This window comes from Vipera ursinii, assembly GCF_947247035.1.
Source record: "Vipera ursinii genome assembly, chromosome: 14".
Classification (NCBI taxonomy): domain Eukaryota; kingdom Metazoa; phylum Chordata; class Lepidosauria; order Squamata; family Viperidae; genus Vipera; species Vipera ursinii.
Window position 1 is genome coordinate 12,435,938 of NC_139527.1, and position 22,659 is coordinate 12,458,596.

At 48.4% G+C, this 22,659-nt stretch overlaps 1 protein-coding gene across 2 annotated transcripts; it reads right to left on the minus strand.

Annotated features, from left to right (window-relative positions):
* Positions 1–4,249: 4,249 nt before the first annotated feature.
* On the minus strand, positions 4,250–22,595 carry DDX51 (DEAD-box helicase 51). 2 transcript variants are annotated; one of them, XM_083373791.1, is made up of 16 exons: positions 22,565–22,595; positions 15,137–15,495; positions 14,068–14,258; positions 13,439–13,589; positions 12,041–12,186; positions 11,463–11,534; positions 10,404–10,510; positions 9,864–9,972; positions 9,280–9,425; positions 8,931–9,123; positions 7,182–7,297; positions 6,860–6,976; positions 5,908–6,009; positions 5,758–5,821; positions 5,347–5,481; positions 4,250–4,496 (listed from the first exon to the last, which is right to left on the minus strand). In XM_083373791.1, exons 1-16 carry the CDS (start codon positions 22,585–22,587, stop codon positions 4,470–4,472), a joined length of 2,058 nt encoding a protein of 685 aa, XP_083229917.1. In that variant the 5' UTR covers positions 22,588–22,595; the 3' UTR covers positions 4,250–4,469. The 2 variants fall into 2 exon arrangements, with proteins under 2 accessions (XP_083229917.1, XP_083229916.1); XM_083373790.1 differs by lacking the exon at positions 22,565–22,595 and adding an exon at positions 21,070–21,222.
* Between the last annotated feature and the right edge of the window lie 64 nt (positions 22,596–22,659).

Below are 22,659 nucleotides of genomic sequence, written 5' to 3' on the forward strand. Positions count from 1 at the left end.
CTTCCTGAGACCTGGATCCCATTCGGAGAACTGCAACATGCTCCACCTAAGTTGAAGATTTTTAATTTAATTTATTGAGATTTCTATACCGCCCTTCTCCCTAAGGGACTCAGGGCGGTTCACAGGGCATATATAAATAACAATACAAAAATTAAAAGACAATTAAACCAATGCCCAAATTAAAACAAGAATGATAAAATAATAACAAGCCTATAAAAACCCATATACCCCCATCAGGCCAGACCCGCTAGTTCAAATAAATGGGTCTTCAACCCGCGACGGAAGGATCGGAGGTCCGATGCCGTCCGGAGCTCAACCGGCAGTTGGTTCCATAATGCCGGAGCACCCACAGAGAAGGCCCTCCCCCTGGGGGCCACCAGTCGACATTCCTTGACCGGAGGCACCCTGAGGAGGCCCTCTCTGTGGGCACGCACAGGGCGGAGGGGAGTCGACGCCGGCAGCAGGTGGTCCTCGAGGTATCGCGGACCCATGCCATGTAGGGACTTAAAGATCATAACCAAAACCTTGAACCTTACCCGGAAGACAACTGGTAACCAATGCAGCTCACGGAGCAAAGGTGTAACATGGGAGTACCGGGAAACTCCCAAGACAACTCTCGCGGCCGCATTCTGTACCAGTTGGAGCCTCCGAGTAGTCTTCAAGGGAAGCCCCATGTAGAGAGCATTACAGTAGTCTAGGCGAGAGGTCACGAGCGCATGAGTGACCGTACATAAGGCCTCCTGGTCCAGATAGGGCTGCAACTGGCGCACCAGGCGAAGCTGGGCAAAAGCCCCCCTAGTCACGGCCACTATATGATCCTCCAAAGTGAGTCGTGAATCTAGGAGGACTCCCAAGTTGCGAGCCCTATCCACAGGGGGTAAAAACTCACCCCCCATAGAAAGAGATGGAACATCCCAGGTGTCCCGGGAAGCCGGAATGTACAGCCACTCAGTCTTGTCAGGGTTGAGTTGAAGTCTGTTCCTCCCCATCCAGACCCGAACCGCCTCCAGGCAACGGGACATCACAGCGAGGGCATCACTGGGGTGGTTTGGGGTCGAAATAAAAAGTTGGGTATCATCAGCATATTGATGATACCCAACTCCAAAACCACGAATGATCTCACCCAGCAGTTTCATATAGATGTTGAACAGGAGAGGCGAGAGGACCGACCCCTGAGGAACTCCACAAGCGAGAGTCCTAGGGGTCGACCTCTGCCCCCCTGCCAACACCGACTGCGAGCGTCCCAGGAGATAGGAGGAGAACCACTGAAAAACCGTGCCTCCCACTCCCAGTCCCCTGAGACGCCGCAGCAGGATACCATGGTCGATGGTATCGAAAGCCGCCGAGAGGTCTAATAGGACTAGGACAGAGGAATGACCCCTATCCCGAGCCCTCCAGAGATCATTCACCAGAGTGACCAATGCCGTCTCCGTGCTGTGCCCGGGCCTGAAACCCGATTGGTAAGGGTCCAGATAATCCGCTTCATCCAGGACCAGAGGGAGCTGATGCGCCACCACACTCTCAACAACCTTCGCAAGAAAGCGAAGGTTGGAGACTGGACGAAAGTTGTTCAATACAGCTGGGTCCAAGGCAGGCTTCTTGAGGAGAGGTCTCACCACCGCCTCCTTCAAGACGGTGGGGAAATGACCCTCGCTCAAAGAAGCAGATATAACCGCCTGGAGCCAGCCTCGTGTCCTCTCCCTAGCTGCATAAACCAGCCAAGAAGGGCACGGATCCAATAAACATGTGGTGGAACTCAGCTTCCCCATAATCCTGTCCACTTCATCAGGGGTCACAGAATCAAACTCCTCCCAGATAACATTGACAGGACCGCCCGTGTCCTGATCGCCAGACTCTGCCCAGCTGGAGTCCAAACCGGTCCACATCCGAGCGATTTTATCTGACAGATGTTGACTAAACTCCTCGGCATGACCCTGCCTCACCTCCTGATTAAGAAGGGAGCGAGTCACCCTAAACAAGGCGGCCAGGCGATTATCTGCGGACACGATGAGGGTAGAGAAGTAATTACACCTCGCCTCCCTCATCGCAGCGAGATAAGACCTAATGTAGGTTCTTAACCGCAATCGGTCAGGTTCAGATCGGCTGGACCTCCAGCAGCTCTCTAGGCCCCGTTTCCGACGCTTCATCTCCCGGAGAAGCATGGAGCTCCGCGGAGAAGCATGGAGCTCGCTGGGATCTGCACCGGGTCAGGGGCCGCAAGGGTACAACCCGGTCAAGTGCTTCAGTGGCTGCCCTTTCCCAGGCTTCCACTAAGGCATCCGCCGAGTTGTGAGCAATGGGGGCAGGTGGGGACCCCAGCGCCGCTTGGAATCTATCAGGATCCATTAGGCGTCTGGGGCGGTACCATCTAATTGGCTCCGTACCCCCACGGCGGGGGGTGGCAAAATGGAAGACCAGCCGCAGGAGGTGATGATCGGTCCATGACAGGGGCATAATAAATGGAAAGCCCCCACCAAGATCATCCAACCACCGTCCAGATAAGAAAATCAGGTCAAGGGTGTGGCCTCCCTCATGAGTTGGTTCAGAAATTACCTGCGTCAGGTCCATGGCCGTCATGGAAGCCATGAACTCCCGAGCGAGCTCAGATGAGCCTCCCAGGGATGGTAGATTGAAGTCTCCCAAAACTATAAGTTTGGGGAACTCAACCACCAACCCCGAGAGGATATCGAGCAGCTCGGGCAGGGCTGCAGCTGGTCCAGGGTGAAGCATTGGGAAGATCCCGCTACACACAGGACACATCTGTGGTGCAAACTGCATTCGCGACTGATGAGCTTCTGGATGCAATTCAACATATTTGGGAACCTATACAGAGGTTCCCCCCCTCCCAGGCATAAAGCCTAATTACTTTTCTCTGTCCTGGAAGACCTGCAAGAGTAAACAAGCTCATCTTTGAAACAATGACCTCTACTGTCAGGGTCCCAGGAAGTACACCTGCTTGATGGCACCTGCTGTCTGAGGTGGCATTGCCCAGAATTTGGCACTACTCAATTGGGATGAGTTGTTTTTTGCTGAATATCTGCATGACCAGGTTCATTTTGGTTTTTGGTTATTCTGGTTTGACTGAGATTTTTTAATTGGTTGCTTTTATGTCACCTGTCCAGGGTTTGAGACTGAGAAAATAAAGGATGACTATATGTAAAATTTCATATACATGTATAAAAAGCCCATATAGATAATTTTAAATACTACCTCATTTTCCTTTTTTTGGTTATATATTTTTTGTTCTGTTTTTTTAAACAAAGGAATTTTTAAAAATCACCTCACCTGAACATGACATTCAATCAATCAAACGTGAGTCGTTTTATTCTGCAAAGGATGCACAAGTTCACCACAGTGGCCAGTAGACAGTCTTCTACCTCAGACTTCCATTAAAGGGTTAAATGAGTTGGGGGAGCTTTCTAGGGACACAATGCAAAGCAGGTGAGCTTTGCCATCCTTGCCACTGCAGCACAGTTTTGATGCTGAGATTTCCTTTGGAGTCAGTCCTCCTTGATTAAGCCGCCTCCTTCACTTTTAAGCAGGAGGCTTAAGCTTGCTGCTGCTCCATCTGGGCATCTGTTGGCAAGTCCATGTCTCCAACCTGGAGGTCTTGGATTATGCAGAGTCCACCAGCATTGATGACCAGAGTAGGTCAGAATGGATGACTACATTGGCCTCACCTGTTGTCCTGTAGGGCATTGGAATCTGGGAAGGTCAACCACACGGGCTACGAAGATGCTGGGCAAGAAACCCTGCAAACCTCGGACATCCAGCCAAGGGAACCAAAAGCTGCAGCTTTTGACTTAACCCATTGGTGAGCTCTGGGCTATGAAACCTCCACTGGCCTTGAAGCCAGGCCACATGAAAAGCCGACAGAAAGCTATGAACAGCATTGCAAAATAACATCTCCAGTTACAACAGTGGACCTCTAGTGCCCCTAGACTGCTTCCACTGGGACTGCAGACTGACCTCCATGTCCACAGAAAATCTGTACCACGGTGTGTCTCTTTTGAACCCGAAGGCCTGCCGTACAGCTTAGCAGAATGTATAAACTCAAGTAGTGCAATTTTTGTAACTGCAGACAAGCTAGAAACAGATTGGATATCAAGAATTAGCAAACTGCTATTTCATCAACGACATCTTAGCCACAACTTGTTTGTCACATTTTGGAGATGCAATTCAGCCATTTCAAATATTAATTTGTGCAACTGCACACTTGTTTGGGGTTGCTCATGAAAGGGGCACTGGGCACTCTGCCCAGAAAGGCTTTTATTAATCTGCTTTTCAAGAACCAAGAATTATTCTTCCTGCTTTGCAGTGAAGAGCAGGCTGTGTCCTTCGTTCTTTGGTCTTCAAGTTGCTCTTCACAATTCCAATCAGCTTCCGGGCACTGTGCCCATGGAGCTGAGTTCCAGTTCTGCTGGTTCGCAGGATCTTGGGCCATACACAAAGCATTTCTCTGGACTGCCTTAAGATCGCTTTCCAAGCTGCTCCTCCTGTTGAAATAAAGAGGAGGTTAAGCCTATTTAATTCATTCGGCACTTGGACCAGCAGTTTGGACAGTTATCCCTCCTCCACTGTGGAAGAGATTAGCCTCAGAACTTTCGTTCTTCAGTCTTCTGCACATTTTCACTCAGAGAGAGACAAGAGCAGCCAATTCACTTTTGCTCTGGCTAAGCCCCAGCCTGAGAAACGGGAGCTGAGAGTCCGAAGCTTCGCCTGAATCAGAGCCAGCCCCCTTTGTGCCTGAATGCTGCTTTTCTCCCAGCTGCCTCTTGCCCCTTCCCCACCACTGAACTTCAGAAAGCGGATGAGCCACAGAACAACTGCAGACAAGGTGCCACAACAGGGGACGTCTCCAGTAGGAGCAGGCATCACAAGGGTCCCATAATAATTGTAGCTACCAAGGCCGCTCCTATGAGCAAACCAGATAAATTGTTCATCCAGTTTGTTGAGGTAATTATCAAAAAGGAGATACAAACTAAGCACAGACTTGGCCTCAGACCTGAAACCCACTGTCCTGGCCACATGCTAATCAGTCCATGAAGGCGGCATCCATGGCTTGCTAACAATGCCTGCTTATAAGAGAAGTCAACGGCTGCAATCAGCAATGCCGGACTCAGCACCTTGTTCATTGGTCACTCCTTTTACATTTTATGTGAACTGCCTCAATGACAATTTGAAAAATAAAAATAGAACTTTCCCATAATTGTGTATACTGTGAGTTGGTATACAGAATTTGCTTCTAAAGACATAGCGACATACACTAGCTTTACAGCTGCTTGAATATTTACTCCAGTGGACCCTCCAATACGTGAGCTTCCCTCCCTCCTCAAGCCAGGCTACCTTGACAGTCCGTGCGAGTTCAGCCAGGGCTGCTTCATATTGCTGGAGGAGAGGCTGAATGGAGGCGTTCTGGATCAGATGTGGCTGCAATTCTGGAAGACCTGCATCCTTCAGCATCTTTAGGAACCTGTGCTCCTAGAGAAGGAAAGTGGGTTAACATCACGACTTCTCCACACTGCAGCAACAGTGGCCTTCTCCAGCCACCAGCAGGTTCTGTGGAGGTGCACCTAGCCTCCTGAAGAGGTAGTCCCTGGGTGCCCAGACATCAGGCCCTGCACTTTCCTGGGCCCTTGTGCTGACCCAGCCTTGAATATGCCACTGACACGCACCACTCTTAAGTGGCATGTGATACATGGCCCCGCTGCACCTGGGGGCTGCAGAACACCTTCCGAGGAGGGTCTCCACTCCTACCTGCCGCTTGAGGAGCAGGCAGAAAGCCAGGCCTGCCTTCCCAGCACGAGCGGTTCTGCCCACCCTAAACACAAAAGGCATCTGGTGAGGAGATGAACAGCCCCACCCCCATTCCCCAAGACCCCTCCCCACATTCCTTGAGAAAAGTACCGGTGAATGTAGGTTCTGATGAACTGAGGGGCATCGTAGCTAATGACATATTTTGCACCACCGAAATCGATCCCTCGAGCCGTGGCATCCGTGCTTACCAAGCTGTTCCGGAAGAGACACAGAGCAATTAACCCCTTTGCCCATGACACAAATAATTCAAGCATGACCAGGCTCCAGTTGTGAGAGCCTGTTTTGTATGTTGGTGGTGAGGGCTAGGACCGGGAGATGGTCACTTTTAGTCCCATTTTCGACACAAAGCAAGCTGGGAGACCTTGGGCCAGTCACGCTCTCTCAGCCCAAGGAAGGAGGCAGTAACAAAGCACTCCTGGAATCTTGCCAAGAAAACTGCAGACATTGATCCAGGCAGTCACCAGGAATTGAGGCTGACTTGAAGGCACTCAAAATAGCAACAGCACTTAAAGACTTATATACCACTTCACAGTGTTTTACAGCCCTTTCTAGGCGGTTTACAGAGTCAGCCTCATGCCCCCAACAATTTGGTTCTTCATTTTATCAACCTCAGAAGAATGGAAGGCTGAGCCAACCTTCAGCCGGTCAGAATTGAACTGCCAAACTGCTGGTAGCTGGCAGACAGCAGAAGTAGACTGCAGTACTACATTCTAACCACTGCACCACCAAAAAAATGCAGCTGTGCTAGTCAAAGCACTGATGGTTAAATCTGAGTGTTAGAAATTAGAATCAGAAATACGTAGCATTAAGAGCAGACTATATTGCAAAGGCAAGTTGGCAAGATTTTGCTAGCAAAACTGGCCGAGAAGACCTCACTGTCGAAGGCCTGAGCAGGGAGGGAGCCTCAAAGAGAAGCACTGCCCTAGTTAGGGCCACAGCCTCTAAATCCTGATGCGAAGAGGCCCTGGTGCAGATTAGATTAGCAGGGCACGGTAACATTTCAGAGCAAATGAACGCCAAAACTCCTTTTGGAGAGACTCACAGCTGGATCTTGCCTTGCTCAAACTCCTTCAAGGTCACCTTCCTTTGGCTTGGGCTCAGCTTTGAAGAAAACTCAGCTACCTTCACTCCACCAAAGGCCTGGATTAGCAGGAAGAGTCTGAGGACAGAGAGAAGTGACCGTTGGGGGAGGGGGAACCGGCTGGGTGGAAGGTAAGGATTTTGCACAAGGACGGTCAGTACAGCCGGCAAAGATCCTTGCTGGAAAATCCACAGAGTTGTTGACAGTCAGTCAGTCAGCAATAGGAACCTGGGACCCACAAACAGGGCCCCGATGCAAGAGCAGCCTTGCCGCAAAATCTCACCTGTGCGAGGTTTCCTTGCTGTTGGTGAAGCACAGCACTTGGGAGAATTTCAGCCTTACCAGGAAATGCAGGAGGAAGAGCGGTTTCCAATTCAGGCTGCACGGGACATAGTATTGCTAGAGAGAAGGAAAGGCAGCATTTGCCTGCGAGTCACTTGAGAGTAGAATGTTCTGAAGAGCTTACTCAGGCCAGGCAGCAGCCACCAGGGCAAATGTCTGGCAGTTCTGCTTCGTGTACAAATCTATGTGTCAGAATCCATTTATATCCCATTCCTAAATCCCTATCTGTATACTCCCAAAAATCACTGGATTCTGCCATTTCCAAGGAGGAGAAGATAAGATGTTAATTGGCCATCCCTATCCATTAATTGTAAGGTTGTTTATTCAGCCTGCCTGGAGGCCGTCATCAAAGACCAGGGAAAGAACCTTTGAACTGAGAAGAACAAAGAAAGGGAGGAGGGCAGAGATCTGGTTTCTATCTCTGATTAGAATCTGAAAGGGAGGAAGTAAATGTCGTAAAGGCATGGAAGATCCCTCTTCCCATGGAAGGTTTTGACACCTGAACCTTAATTGATCCGGGACTGACCAAATGGACTGAGGGGAGGGGTTTTTTACTCGGGGACACTTTAAAAGTATCAATCTGCAACACAGTTTCCAGATCCTGTCTAGATTTTCCACTGAGAATCATGTTTTAGTAAAAGTTCCTGCTTGGACAATTCTGTCTCCAAGAGTTCTTCTTTCCTAAGACGTGGATTGGGGTGGGACCTGACACTATGAAAATACCTTTTTTTACGGTAATAGGCTTTAATGATTTAATCCTTTTATGAATTATCCATTAGTTATCAACTCTTGCAGCAGCTGATCAGGTATCTATTCCACCCTCAAAGCTGGAAAACGGGTGTTTGGTCTCCAAAACCAGCCTGAGCGAAAGAGATGCTTCCAGTTCCTGCCCTATTAGTTTCCTTTGGGTGGCACCCTAGAGTAACTATTTTGAGGACAGTTATACTGACAGTACCAAGATCAGGGCATCCAGCCCTCTCAATTCCTGGGAAATAGATGGGGAAGAAATGGAGGTAGTGACAGATTTTATTTTCCTGGGCTCCAAGATCACCGCAGACGGGGACTGTAGCCAAGAAATTAAAAGACGCTTGCTCCTGGGGAGGAAAGCCATGGCAAATCTAGACACTAAAAAGCAAAAGTGTGTATAGTCAAGGCTATGGTCTTCCCAGTTGCAATGTATGGCTGTGAAAGCTGGACCATAAGAAAGGCTGAGTGCCAAAGAATTGAGGCCTTTGAACTCTGGTGCTGGAGAAGACTCCTACGAGTTCCTTGGACTGCAAGGCGATCAAACCGGTCAGCCCTAGAGGAGATCAACCCTGACTGCTCTTTAGGCGGCCAGATCCTGAAGTTGAAACTCAAATACTTTGGCCACCTAATGAGAAGGAAGGAGTCACTGGAGAAGAGCCTCATGCTGGGAAAGGTTGAGGGCAATAGAAGAAGGGGACGACAGAGAATGAGGTGGCTGGATGGAGTCACTGAAGCAGTAGGCGTGAGCTTAAATGGACTCCAGAAGATGGTAGAGGACAGGAAGGCCTGGAGGAACATTGTCCATAGGGTCGCGATGGGTCGGACACGACTTCGCAGCTAACAACAACAAGAAATACTGACAGTGTGGAATCAATGTTAAGCAAATAAACGTATTTTCCTGGGCACAAAGCACATGGGCAAGATACAGGGAAGGGACACTTACTGAGAGCCCCTCAGGGAGAATGTACTTTTCCCGGATGCACGGCTGAGAGCCAAGCACATCGGCCCCTTTTCCAGACTGAGCTGGCGTGAAGAGGCGAGGCTGGTAGAGGCCCAACCGCTGCAGCTTCTCAGGGTCCTGCGTCAGAGTGGCCGAGAAGAGGAGCCTCTGCAGAGGGAGCAGGGGGCAGCAAGCCCTGAAAAGGGAAACAGGAAAGGGAGAACCTTCCTCCTGAAAAGCCAGCCACCCTCTGGGTTGCTTCCTTCAGGCTCAGTCCCCTCTCCCAAGGGGGTCTCTATGGCAGGATGCGAAGCCTCTGGTTCAATGCACACTCCCCGCAGAAGCTTCTTACCTGGCTGCTGTGGAGGGAATTGGCTGCACCCTTCTGAACAGCCCGGTGGGACCAGAGCCCCTTTCAGCCCGGTGCATAGCCTCTATCACTTGCTGCAGCCAATCCTGGTGCATGTTGTCAATCATGCGATCTGCTTCGTCAATGATCTGCACTCAGAAATAAGGGAGAAAAACTTTTCAGACACATGACTCTGGTCTGGCAGGCCAGCAACCATGGTGTGTCTTGCCAAGAACTTAGGCTGGGCTGCTTGCTCCTCCTTGAGGGCAGGATCTTTAGGCACAAAGCTTGTGATGCGTCAGCTGTGATTCCAGGTATTCATTGCTCCTGCCGGCAGCTCGCTGAGCTAACAAGAGCCCAACCAGCCACATCTTCGCTCCCAATTTACAGGCACAATCAAAGGAAGATACCAGCAGAAACATGCTGGCAGCTGCTGAACTCACGTGTTTCGTACTAAAATGTGAATATGCAGAAGTAAACTGAAAGCCCTTTTGCCTTGGAGCACAGGAGGAATGCTGGTGCTCTCAATGGTGGCTGCTCAAAGGCCTGGTTTTGATTTAGGATCCCCTTTTGGGAGTCGCCCTCACCAGAAAACGAAGCTCTCGCAAGCTGAACTGGGGACTTTGCTGGAGATGGTCCACCAGGCGTCCTGGGGTGGCCACAACAATGTCTGCCAGACTACGAAATCCCATCAGCCTGCCCCAAAACAAGAAAGCAGAAAAATTAGTAGCAGCACCCTTGGGAATGCTGCTCTGGGTCCCATCCAGATGTTGATTCATCCTAGACCTTGGCTGCTTTCCCAGCTCCTTCTAGGAATCAGAAAGCATCGAGCAAATGGGGAATTGACAGGACAATCAGCTATGAGATTGCACAAAATAGCACATAATTGGGCAACAAAGATCACACCACATTCAAGGTCGTGTCAGGATTAAGGATTCACAAATGCAAATATACAGCAGACTTGGACCTTAGTTACCGCTCGCAGACAGTCCTCTTTTCAGGGTCAGAACAGCTGCAGTTGACTCCTTCTTAGGATGGTGACAAATTTTGCATCTCTTTATTCAAAGATAACAGGCCAAGGCAACAAGATTAAATCAACGCACGGGTCCAGGAGAACGTGGACTTACGTTGTCTCAACAAGGGACTCTTGTTCTCTCACGAAAGATTTCTGTCCAGTAAGCTGGACAACTTTCAGCCCAGTCCCATCAGTGTAAATGTTGAATATTTTAGTCACCTATCAAAAGAAGTCAATGTTGGGAGAGAGATGAACAGGGAGAAGATGAGCATGTGAACATCAGGGAGGGAACACAGTAAAGGGAGTGGCATCTCCACATCCCATCCTTCCAACGTATCCTTAGCCAGAGGGAGACCCAACATTAAGAATACCCAAAGGCTCTGCAGAGAGGTCATCTGTCTCCCATTACGATCACCAGCAGCCAGGAGAGCTGCTGTTGTTCTGCACTCCGCTTGAGGGTCAGGAGACTCTGTGCCTCAAAGTCATCTGGGAGCCCAGCTTCTGATTCCCCCCCGGGGGGGGTGGTTTGGCAGTGAAGCAGCCAAAGCAGAGCTTCTCCACGGGAGACACTGGAGTGGGATTCTCTCCAAGGCAGGTTCCCTGATCCTGCACTGCCTTCTTTATGAAATAAAGGAAGACCTGCCAGGGGTGTATGGAAATCAGGCTCTCTAGGGACAACTTGATTGTAATTTTTTTTCTTTCTAAAAATGAGTATTTGTTGCATTTATTTTTTTATTTGTTTTTACTGATCTCGTAGGAAACCTTTTAGTGTGAAGGGTCTGACCTAGCCTGGAAATGAAATATCTGGAGGAAATCAAGAAGCTCAGAGAGCACCAAGAACTCAACTGTCCTGAGCTTCTCCTATTCTCTTCTATTGGAGCATTAGTAATAACAACAGCATCTCCCACTACGCTTTGGTCACCTGGCAGGCGGCTCTCACGGCTCTACAAAATACACGGCAACCATGACAAGCCACAAGTCTGTCTGCCAGTTTTATGAGGCTCCGCTGCAGATGCGCTAACACAATGTGAGCACAGGGTTGTAGCAACGCCTTCATTTCCTGGGGTCTGTCTCTCACCCAGGACCATTCTCAAGGTAACCCACTCCAATATTCCTCTGCGTGGAGAGAAAAAACAGGGGCCATAAAGACCCTCCTCCCGTCAGATGATACCTGCTGGGCCAGCTCTTTGGTGGGCAAGACTGCCAGAGCCCGTACGTGGCAGACAACGCGGTCCAACAGGGCCTGCCAAAACGAAAACAGGAGATCAAAAACAGACTTGGGGTTTGTTACATCCTCCCAAACAAGTGCAAAACCCTCCAACTCCCTCTTCAGAGAAACACAGGTACACAATTGTTGTCCTGAGGGCTTAGAACTGCCAGAGCACTGACCACATTATCAGTTGCTATTATCCCTTCAGATGAGCTGCAATATTCCTTTCACTCCGGTTCTTCTATTTCATCTTTCAAAGGTACTTAAAACTCTCTACAAAACTTTCAGTTTTAAGGTAAGAAAATCAAATCTTTGCAATTAAATTAAATCTTTGGACTAAATACGCAAAACATAGAAATCCTAGAGAAGCTGGGATCCAGTTCTCTTCGGATGCTTCCACTGATCACCTCTGGCGTATCATATGCTTCGCAGCACCGGCTGTGGATCCTGAGGGGGGGAGGAGGAACACTTTGGTCCTGGATGGTGCCCTGCACACACCCCGACACAACCAGCAGGGCTTGATTCCAGCGGAAGCTCACCTGCACCACCGGAATGACGAAGGCCAATGTCTTGCCACTGCCGGTGGGGGCTGAAACACAGATGTCGCTTGGGGGGTGGCCACCCCTGCCAGCTAAGGCCCCATTGGGCCCACAATCCAAGATGGCAGGAATCACCTCAGCCTGAACTAGAGGAGAGTGGAAAGAATTAGTGGATTGCCACACAACAGAACACTTATTTATTTATTTATTTATTTATTTATTTACATTTATATACCGCCCTTTCCCGAAGGACTCAGGGCGGTTTACAGGGCATTTAAAAAACAGTCAATACAAACATTAAAACAAATTAAAAGAGATTAAATAGAACCCTGAGAAAATTAAAACCCAGTTAAAATTAAAATTAAAAATATTCTCAGCCTGGGCCAGAGAGCTCGAAGAGCCAGGTCTTCAGGTCCCGGCGGAATGAACGGAGGTTGGGGGCAGTCCTAAGCTCCGCAGGCAGCTGGTTCCACAGGGCAGGCACACCCACTGAGAAGGCCCTACCCCTGGGTGTTACCCGCCGGCAGTCTTTAACCGGCGGCACCCTGAGGAGACCCTCCCTGTGGGAACGCACTGGACGAAGGGAACTTGATGCTGGCAGCAGGTGTTCCCTCAGATATCCCGGACCCTCGCCATTTAGGGCTTTATAGGTCATCACCAGCACCTTGAATCTCAGCACCTTGAATCTCACCCGAAGGGCAACCGGAAGCCAATGCAGCTCGCGGAGTAGAGGTGTTACATGGGAGTATCGGGAAACCCCAATCACGACTCGCGCGGCCGCATTCTGCACCTGTTGAAGCCTCCGGGTGGTCCTCAAGGGCAGCCCCATGTAGAGAGCGTTGCAGTAGTCTAAACGGGAGGTCACGAGCGCATGAGTGACTGTGCGTAGGGCATTAAATATTAAAAGAAGGCTATAGTGGCCTTAAATTATATAGCCTTATTTAAGGCTATAGTGGCCTTAAATAAACCCTTTTTTTACAACCCTTTAATCCGTTAATTCAGGGTAGAGTTGGGGTGACTGGATGGAGCTGATCATTTTCTGGCCGGATGCCCTTCCTGATGCCACACGGTGTTCATGGAGATATTTTTTCTTTGCGTCCTGACAGAGAAACATCTGCTGCTACCTAGGATTGAACTCTCAACTTTCCGAATGGGAGGTGAGCATCTTCACCACTCGCTCATTACAATGGCCTCAAACGACACTCACCAAAAATACTGTGCTTCAAGCAAAAAACATTAGTTGATCAAAACTATTATTTCCCCAAGGTTGTCTGCTAACTGCAACATTTAATATACAAAAAGTGAAAGTAGCATTTTATTATTACATCACTTCCAATATGAAAACTTGGGGAAGGAACTTCAGGAATATGTAGCCGACTCTCCTCCTCATTCTGATACCTGGAAAGAGAGACGCTATGCCACTGGCGTGCAGCTTCTTCCTCATCTTAGGGTGGAGGGCTGGGACGTCCTGGAGAGGGACGAGGTTCTCTCTGATCTCCCTCCGGAAGAGGTGCGGCTGACTGAACCAACGCGGCACGAAAGGCGGCACCTGAGCGTTAAATACAGAGTCCTCAACCTGGGAGTTCAACCACCCAGCCTAGGCAGGAACCCCTAGAAGACGGATTGTCCAGCCTCTGCTCTGGACCCACCCACTGAAGGGAAGCCCCCTGCCGCCCCTCTCAACAGCTTCAGTCAAGGTTTCCATTTCTGACACTCCAGTAATCTGCCCTAAGCCAGGGCCAAGAAGGCAGCAGTGCTGCAAATTAAAAAGCCAGACTTTTCATTAAATACGAGCTGCCAGGAACCATGGTGAGTAGAAAGGTTCCTTGCTGAAGTGGCTAGGTGAAGGATGAGGGGGTTGGTCAGGTCTTCTCCTTCTGAGGGAGCTGGTGTTTTGGGGTGGCTCTTGCTTTCACAGTTTTAGACTGAAGTAGCTTCTGGGCTTTTTAACTGACTACATCCCAACCTCCTTTTGGTCTACGGCCACAGTAAAGATTTGATTTGATGTTGGTTAATCATTGTGTCACCTTGAGAAGATTCTTTTGATCACAAGGACTGAGGACGGTCAGGCTAGAGGATGGAGAAGCTGTTCTTGAAATTGGTGTCAGCATCATCCGATCCTCTCCGGCTTGGCTCTCTTTGTCTCCAAAATCTCCCATTCGTTCTTCTGCTGGGGTAGCTTGGTTTTCTGGATGATTCTCCAACATGCTTTCATCTCCTGATAAAAGGAACAGATATAACACAAATAACTTGGTTTTCAAGAAACATTTTATGGAAGAAAGTGGCTGATCTTAAGGCATGTCTTTTTAGGCAGAAAGGGGCTCCATATAGAGAACATTTTGTAATAATATCAGAAATGATATTTTCTAATAGTATTTGTTGGCTTGTTTAATTTCTAGGGGCACCCATCTCACATATGTGACTCTGAGCAGCCTGGAGAATGAAAAAAAACCACAAACAAAAACAACCAAAATAAAACAAGGAAGACAATTAAAACCATTAAAAAAAACCATAATCGGTGGGCAAGCACCCCCAAACTCACTAATGGCCATTTTGCAGTTCTGCACCACCTCTACCCGACGGCAAAGCTCAGGTTTTCCAGATGGACAGTAAGGTCAGGTGCAGTCTAACCTCCTGGGCCCTGTCAGATGATATTCCTTCACAGACAGGTTCTGCAACATGCCCTTCCTGCTGGACCTGATGGTGGACTGTCAAGCACCCTTTTCAAAAAGTACCAAACCAAAAAGCTAAAGGCAGAACAAAGCAGGTGGCTACTCTGTGCTGGCATGGGTTCTTGCCGTCTGTTGGTAACAGAAATATTGATACCAATGAGGTGCCTGCATTAACAGCCACACGATGCAAGCCAGAAAATAATTCACTGAACACACCAAAACAGGTGAGTGGAGATTGTGCTAAGAGAAGTAAAACCCCAAAGTTTGTTGCATTTTGCCTAGGGAAACTGCCACTATGGGATAAGTGCTCTGCTCAACGGTCTGAAAAACAGCTCCAACAGTCCTTCCTAGAGTGATTGGTTCCCAAATGAAACCTGCCCAGGCAAAACTCCCAGGACCCAGCCAAAATCAAAATTTGTTTTACCTTGGACTGCTTTTATCTTTCCTTGAGGTGCTCTAGAATTCCCACCACTCTTACTTTTGCTTGAGTCATCTCCTTTCTCGGGCAAACCTTCTGCCCCACAAGTATGTTGTCTTGGGTTCTTTTCTCTGTGACTTTGGGTTGCAAGAAATTCTTGAGTTGCCTTCTTCTTTTTGCTTGTTTGCTTTAATTTCTTGTTGGTCTCTTCTTCAAGTGTCCCAGATGCCAATCGCTTTCGCTGCCCAGAAGTGGGCCAGTTCTGCTCCTGTTTTTGCAGCTGCCGAGTCTTTGCTTGCTCCTGCAGCCGATGTAAGAGCAACTGGGACTTACATTCTGGATTATCCTCTTCATCACTAATGTACCTGGGGATTTCCCGGGGAAAAGTCATTTTAACACATAGACAAGTTATTCATCCTTGGAGGTTTGACGGGAGAGAAAACCAAGTAGTAGTATCTTTAATGTTCAGTTGAATATTCTACTTTTTAGCTACCTTCCCTCAGTTTTCATTTTTGCTTTTGCTTTAGAGCAGCATATGCTACTTTAGGGCTACTGATTGCAAGTGAAAAGAATTTTCTGAGGCGGAATCTCAACTGAAGAGTTTCCTTGTTTTATTAGTTATTAGATAGTTATGCAGTTATGCTCAGAACGATCAATGGTAAAAGGAAATGTGGCTGCCAAAAGCCACAGTGGCTAGAAACCATTGAAGCCGACGCCAGTCAGAGCATGAAACAACTGAAAGAAGCCATACAAGTTAAAAAAAATGTGGAGAGTTAGCCCACATAAATCACAGAGACTCAGACATAATTAAAAATAGATATCATATCAATTCGTATGTTTGTTTTTCCAAACTGGTATTTTAATTTTTGACCATTTATAATTTAAACATTTTGAGAACTTTTTGAAAGGCTGGTAAAACACAAAGCCAAATAGAGCTTTATAGGCCATCACCAGCATCTTGAATTGAACCCAGAAGCAAACTGGCACCTCGCAGAGTAGACTGAAGTGTGCACCTTTTGCACCCCTGAAGCTTCCAGTTGTTCTTCAAAGGTAACCTGATGCAGAATGTATTAGTTTTGCAACAGGTGACCAGGGCAGGAAGGACCAGGTATAGGGCCTCCTGGTCCACAAATGGGCATAGCTAGTGCAGAATGGTATCCTGCCATGGGAGTTGGACTAGAACAGGCCTTTTCAACCTTTTCACCCATTCTGCCACTTTTAGGATAAGGCAATATCTGAGTACCACCAGTCGCCTACCAAGGTGTCAAAAACTTGATGACCAAAAAAAGAAAAAAGAAAAGGAACAAAATGATAAAATACAGGCAGTCCTCGACTTACAACAATTCGCGTAATGACTGTTGAAGTTACAATGGCACTGAAAAAGTGACATGACCATTTTTCACACTTATGATTGTTGCAGCAACCCCAGGGTCATGTGATTTACATTCAGATGCTTGACAGTGTCCCAGAGTCATGTGATCACCAATTGCAACTTTTTGACAAGCGAAGTCAATAGCGGCATGGCCAGCTCATCACTCAGGTTGCAGGGCACCTGTGGGGTGTGCGGGCGGGGCTGTGGGGGGATCCGTGGGTCTCTGGTGGAGGGGGGTGGGTGCCTTCCCTCCCTCCCTCCGTCCCTTCCTTCCTTCCCTCTTTGTCCCTTCCTTTTTTCCTTCCCTCCCTCCCTCCGTGCCCAGGAAGGCACAAGGGGAGGGGAGCAGGCTGTCAGTGGCCATGGCTTGAAAGGCCACTGTAAATTGCACAGTATTAAGAGCAGAGCGGCAGGAAGGTATTTGTAATGAGGGAGGAAGAAAAAACACTTCGCACACCTGTGGACTCTGGGGGAGGGGACACTGTGAGCGGCATGACAGTCCACGCTACCTACTCTATGCTTTCGGCAGGCAGCAGCACATTCTCCTCACTGTGTGGAGTGGCCGGGTGAGGCAAACCGGCGACATGCCAAACCTGCCCGTGGCTCACAGAGGCAGAGGAGAGCACATAAGCCTCAGCCTCTGCGCGCACACAGGCAGGTTTGCCCTGCCACTCCATGCAGTTCACCTCGCTTGGCTCAGACACTCTGGGGTGAAGAGGGAGGGAAGGACTCTCATGCCACAACCCTTCCCCAGCTGCGCTTCTTGCCTGTTTGTTACTGCCACGCGTGTGCGCACCTGGCCTGTTTTTTGTCCTCTCCTCTCTCGCCCCTCCTCCTCCTTTTACCTTCAGTGCAGCTCCAGCTGACTCTTCCTCCTCCTCTCCCCAAGGCTGAGTCTTTTTTTCCCTCTCTCTCTCCCACCAAAACTGCCAGCTTTTATATCCCTTCATGTCTCTGCCCCCTCTTTCTCTTCCGGGGATGCCAGAAGTGCCGATCCTGGGGCCTTTGCCTCGCCGCAAGTAGCCCTGCAGCTCCTGTAGACTTGCTCACGGCAAGTCCTGCGCTGCACCGTTTTGGCAGTACCACAGATGGTAGGCATATCACCAGTTGAAAAGCCTTGAACTAGAAGACCTCCAAGCTCCCTTCCAACCCTATTATGTTATGTGTTCCATGACAGAGCTGTTCCATGAGGGCTGGCAGCAGCGATTACGTGCTATGTACACTTGCAAGAAAAAGTATGTGAACCCTTTGGGATTACGTGGAGTTTTGCATGAATTGGCCATAAAATGCGCTCTAAACGTCATGTAAGTCACAACAATAGAAAAACACAGTCTGCTTAAAATAATACTACACAAACATTAGCTGTTGTCATAATTTAATTGAACATAAGATGGTAACATTCACAGTGCAGGGTGGAAAAAGTATGTGAACCCCTAGCCTAATGACTTCTCCAAGAGCTAATTGGAGCCAGGAGTGAGCCAACCTTGACTCCAATCAGTGTGATGATATTGGATGTGTTGCTGACAGCTGTCCTGCCCTTTAAAAACACACACCTGTTTGGGGTTTACTGGTCTCAAGAAGCACTGTCTGATGTGAACCATGCCTCGCAGAAAAGAGCTCTCAGAAGACCTACGATCAAGAATTGTTGACTTGCACGAAGCTGGAAAGGGTTACAAAAGTATCTCCAAAAGGCTTGATGTTCATGTGTCCACGGTAAGACAGACTGTCTACAAATGGAGAAAGTTTAGCACTGTTGCTACTCTCCCTAGGTGTGGTCGTCCTGTAAAAATGACTGCAAGAGCACAGCGCATAATGCTTAATGAGGTAAAGAAGAATCTTAAACTCTGGCACATGCTAACATTTTTGTTGACACATCTACAATAAGGAAAACATTAAACAAGAATGGAGTACATGGGAGGACACCACGGAGGAAGCCATTGCTGTCCAAAAAAAATATTGCAGCACGTTTGAAGTTTGCAAAAGAGCACCTGGATGTTCCACAGCACTACTGGCAAAATATACTGTGGACAGATGAAACCAAAATTGAGTTGTTTGGGAAAAACACACAACACTATGTGTGGAGAAAAAAAGGCACAGCACACCAACATCAAAACCTCATCCCCACTGTAAAACATGGCAGTGGGAGCATCATAGTTTGGGGCTGCTTTGCTGCCTCAGGGCCTGGATGGATTGTTGTCATTGATGAGAAAATGAATTCCAGAGTTCATCAGGACATTTTGCAGGAAAACGTACGACCATCTGTCCGCCAACTGAAGCTCCGCAGAGGATGGGTGATACAACAGGACAATGACCCAAAGCATACAAGTAATTCAACAAAACAATGGCTTCAACAGAACAGAATACGCCTTCTGGAGTGGCCCAGAGTCCTGACCTCAACCCGACTGAGAGAGCGATTCACACCAGACATCCCAAGAATATTGCTACACTGAAACAGTTTTGTGAAGAGGAGTGGTCCAAAATTACTCCAGATCGTTGTGCAGGTCTGATCTGCAACTACAGGAAACGTTTGGTTGAGGTTATTGCTGCCAAAGGAGGGTCAACCAGTTATTAAGTCCAAAGGTTCACATACTTTTTCCACCCTGCACTGTGAATGTTTCCATCTTATGTTCAATTAAAACATGACAACAGCTAATGTTTGTGTCCCCTTCATGGATTACTGCCTTGTCGTGGCGAAGGGGCTTGCGTAATTCAATGAAGCTATGAGCTATGCCGTGCAGGGCCACCCAAGACGGAAAGGTCATAGCAGAGAGTTCTGACAAAACGTGATCCACTGGAGAAGGAAATGGCAACCCACTCCAGTATCTTTGCCATGAAAATCCTATGGACATTACCAAAAGGCAAAATGATATGACGCTGGAAGATGAGCCCCTCAGGTCGGAAGGCGTTCAATATGCTACTGGGGAAGAGCAGAGGGCTAGTACTAGTAGTGCCAGAAAGAATGAAGCGACTGGGCCAAAGTCGAAAGGATGCTCAGCTGTGGCTGTGTCTGGTGGTGAAAGGAAAGTCCGATGCTGTAAAGATTTTTTCTCCATAGGAACCTGGAATGTAAGATCCATGAATCAAGGAAAGCTGGACGTGGTCAAACAAGAGATGACAACACTAAACATCGACATCTTAGGTATCAACGAACTAAAATGGACAGGAATGGGTGAATTTAATTCAGATGACCATCAGGTATACTACTGCGGGCAAGAATCCCTCAGAAGAAATGGAGTAGCCTTCATAGTCAATAAAAGAGTAGGAAAAGCAATACTGGGATACAATCCTCAAAATGACAGAATGATCTCAGTTCGAATCCAAGGCAAACCATTCAATATCACAGTAGTCCACGTCTATGCCCCAACCACCAGTGCTGAAGAGGATGAAATTGACCAGTTTTATGAAGCCCTACAGCACCTTATAGAACTAACACCCAAAAATGATGTCCTTATCATCATGGGGGATTGGAATGCTAAAGTAGGAAACCAAAAGATAACTGGAATAACAGGCAAGTTTGGCCTTGGAGTACAAAATGAAGCAGGGCACAGACTGATAGAATTTTGTCAAGAGAATACGATGGTCATAGCAAACACTCTTTTCCAACAACCCAAGAGACGTCTTTACACATGGACATCACCAGACGGTCAACACAGAAATCAGATTGACTATATGCTCTGCAGTCAAAGATGGAGAAGCTCTATACAGTCAGTAAAAACAAGACCAGGAGCTGACTGTGGCTCAGACCATGAGCTTCTTGTTGCAAAGTTTAGGCTTAAATTAAAGAAAGTAGGGAAAAGCGCTAGGCCAGTCAGGTATGAATTAAATCATATCCCTGTTCAATATACAGTAGAGGTGACAAATAGATTTAAGGAATTAATCTGATAGACAGAGTGCCTGAAGAACTATGGACAGAGGTTCGCAACATTGTACAACAGGTAGCAACCAAAACCATCCCAAAGAAAAAGAAATGCAAGAAAGCAAAATGGCTGTCTGAGGAAGCTTTGCAAATAGCTGAGGAAAGGAGGGAAGCGAAAGGCAAGGGAGAAAAAGAAAGATATGCCCAATTAAATGAAGAATTCCAAAGAATAGCTAGAAGAGATAAGGATGCCTTCTTAAATGAACAATGCAAAGAAATATAAGAAAACAATAGAATAGGGAGGACCAGAGATCTTTTCAAGAAAATTGGAGAGTCCTGTTGTGATTCAGGGTCAGCCTGTGGGTTCGGCAGTTGGGTCGGACAACTCAGAGGAGGAGGGGGGTGTTGAAGACCTTGCTGAGGGGTTGAAGATCTTGCTGATGATAGCCCTCAGGCAGGCCCCTCCCACTTGGTCACCATGGAGACCCAGCTGTGTGAGCCTGACAGTGTGGATGAAGATGACCCACAGCTGGCCCTGTTCAAGGACGCCCGACGCAGGAGGCAGTCAAGTAGGAGTAAACAGAGGAAGGCTATGGGGCTTCTCGGAAGGAGGCAGAGAAGCCACGCCCTGAACTCTTTATAAAGGGAATGTGTGGGGAGGGCTGGTTTGCTGAAAGCAACCGCTCAGATAGTGTTTCAAAGCTCCTGTACCTTGGTTCGTATCTTGTTTGTTTTCTTAGTAATAAATTTGGCAGACGTATTCCAGCCTCTTGCCGTTTGTAAAGGGGTTGCCTTTTCTGCAGGGCCGGTAGCAGGCTGGTACAGAACAAGTCCTTAAAGAGATGGGCATACCAGACCATCTTATTTGTCTCTTGAGAAACCTATATGCGGGCCAAGAAGCAACAGTGAGAACTGGACATGGAACCACTGATTGGTTCAAAATTGGGAAAGGAGTCCGGCAAGGCTGTATACTGTCGCCTTGCCTATTTAACTTATATGCAGAGCACATCATGAGAAAGGCAGGGCTAGATGAATCAAAAATAGGAATTAAGATTGCCGGAAGAAACATCAACCACCTAAGATATGCAGATGATACCACTCTAATGGCAGAAAGTGAAGTCCTAGAGGAGATCAACCTTGACTGCTCTTTAGAAGGCCAGATCCTGAAGCTAAAACTCAAATACTTTGGCCACCTAATGGGAAGGAAGGACTCACTGGAGAAGAGCATAATGCTGGGAAAGATTGAGGGCAAGAGAAGAAGGGGACGACAGAGAATGAGGTGGCTGGATGGAGTCACTGAAGCAGTAGGTGTGAGCTTAAATGAACTCCAGAAGATGGTAGAGGACAGGAAGGCCTGGAGGAACATTGTCCATAGGGTCGCGATGGGTCAGACACGACTTCGCGACTAACAACAAGGTTTGTGTAGTATTATTTCAAGCAAACTGTGTTTTTCTATTGTTGTGACTTACATGATGACATTTAGAGCGCATTTTATGGCCAATTCATGCAAAACTCCACGTAATCCCAAAGGGTTCACATACTTTTTCTTGCAACTGTACATAGCACGTAATCGCTGCTGCCAGCCCTCATTTGCATCGAGATCCTCCCAAGAACCTTGAAGGTCCTAATGTAACGGGCGTATTACATGCGCGGATCCAGCCGTGCGGCCTTTTGCAATGGACCGATGGAAATTTTGCAACTCTTAAGATAGATTTTATTAGCGCTCGGAGATCCGAGGTGTGATTGCTTCTAAAGCTTGCCCTAACTCAACTCGCTTAGTGACCCAAGTTCGGGCTTTTTCTTACACCGTTTTCACCGCCCCTCCACCGGAGATTTTGAAGGCGTCGCCCGTTTCTCACTCTCTGGAGCCCGGCACAGGCAGGGCGCCTTTGGGGTTACCGTTTCCGACCTCCAGCGCTTTAAACCTTTTAACCTGCCCTCAAGGGATGTGAAATGGCGTACGTCCGAGGGCTGACAGGGTTGTTCCCGCGCTCAATTCGGTGGGCGCCAATTGCCGAGTAAACGAACAAGCGCCGCCGGTGCGGCCCGCTCAGAGGACGGCTACCAGCCCCCCCCCCCCCAGGAGCTACTGATAGGACCCAGAACATTTGCCTGAGAAACCCGCTCCGGAGCCCCAGCAGCCCCCTCCCACGCTGTTCCGTTCGGCCAGCCAGTCCGGCGCGGAGCCCAAACCACGCGGCCTCACCTGCGCACCGCGAAGAGCGCCATTTCAGCCGGCGGCGCGTCCCGATGAGGTCACAAGACGCCCAGGGCCCCGCCCCCTCTCCCCGCCCGCCCACG

What these genes read in the sequence shown, in the direction of transcription:
- DDX51 (XM_083373790.1), bottom strand. Translation starts at nt 21,218, where the DNA reads ATGGTCTGGTATGCCCATCTCTTTAAGGACTTGTTCTGTACCAGCCTG. An exon ending in CATAGCGTCTCTCTTTCCAG is followed by an intron (nt 12,187 to 13,438) that starts GTATCAGAATGA and finishes ACTCTCCTCTAG; the next exon opens with TTCAGGCTGAGGTGATTCCT. An exon ending in AACTCGCACGGACTGTCAAG is followed by an intron (nt 4,497 to 5,346) that starts GTAGCCTGGCTT and finishes TTATTTCAACAG; the next exon opens with GAGGAGCAGCTTGGAAAGCG.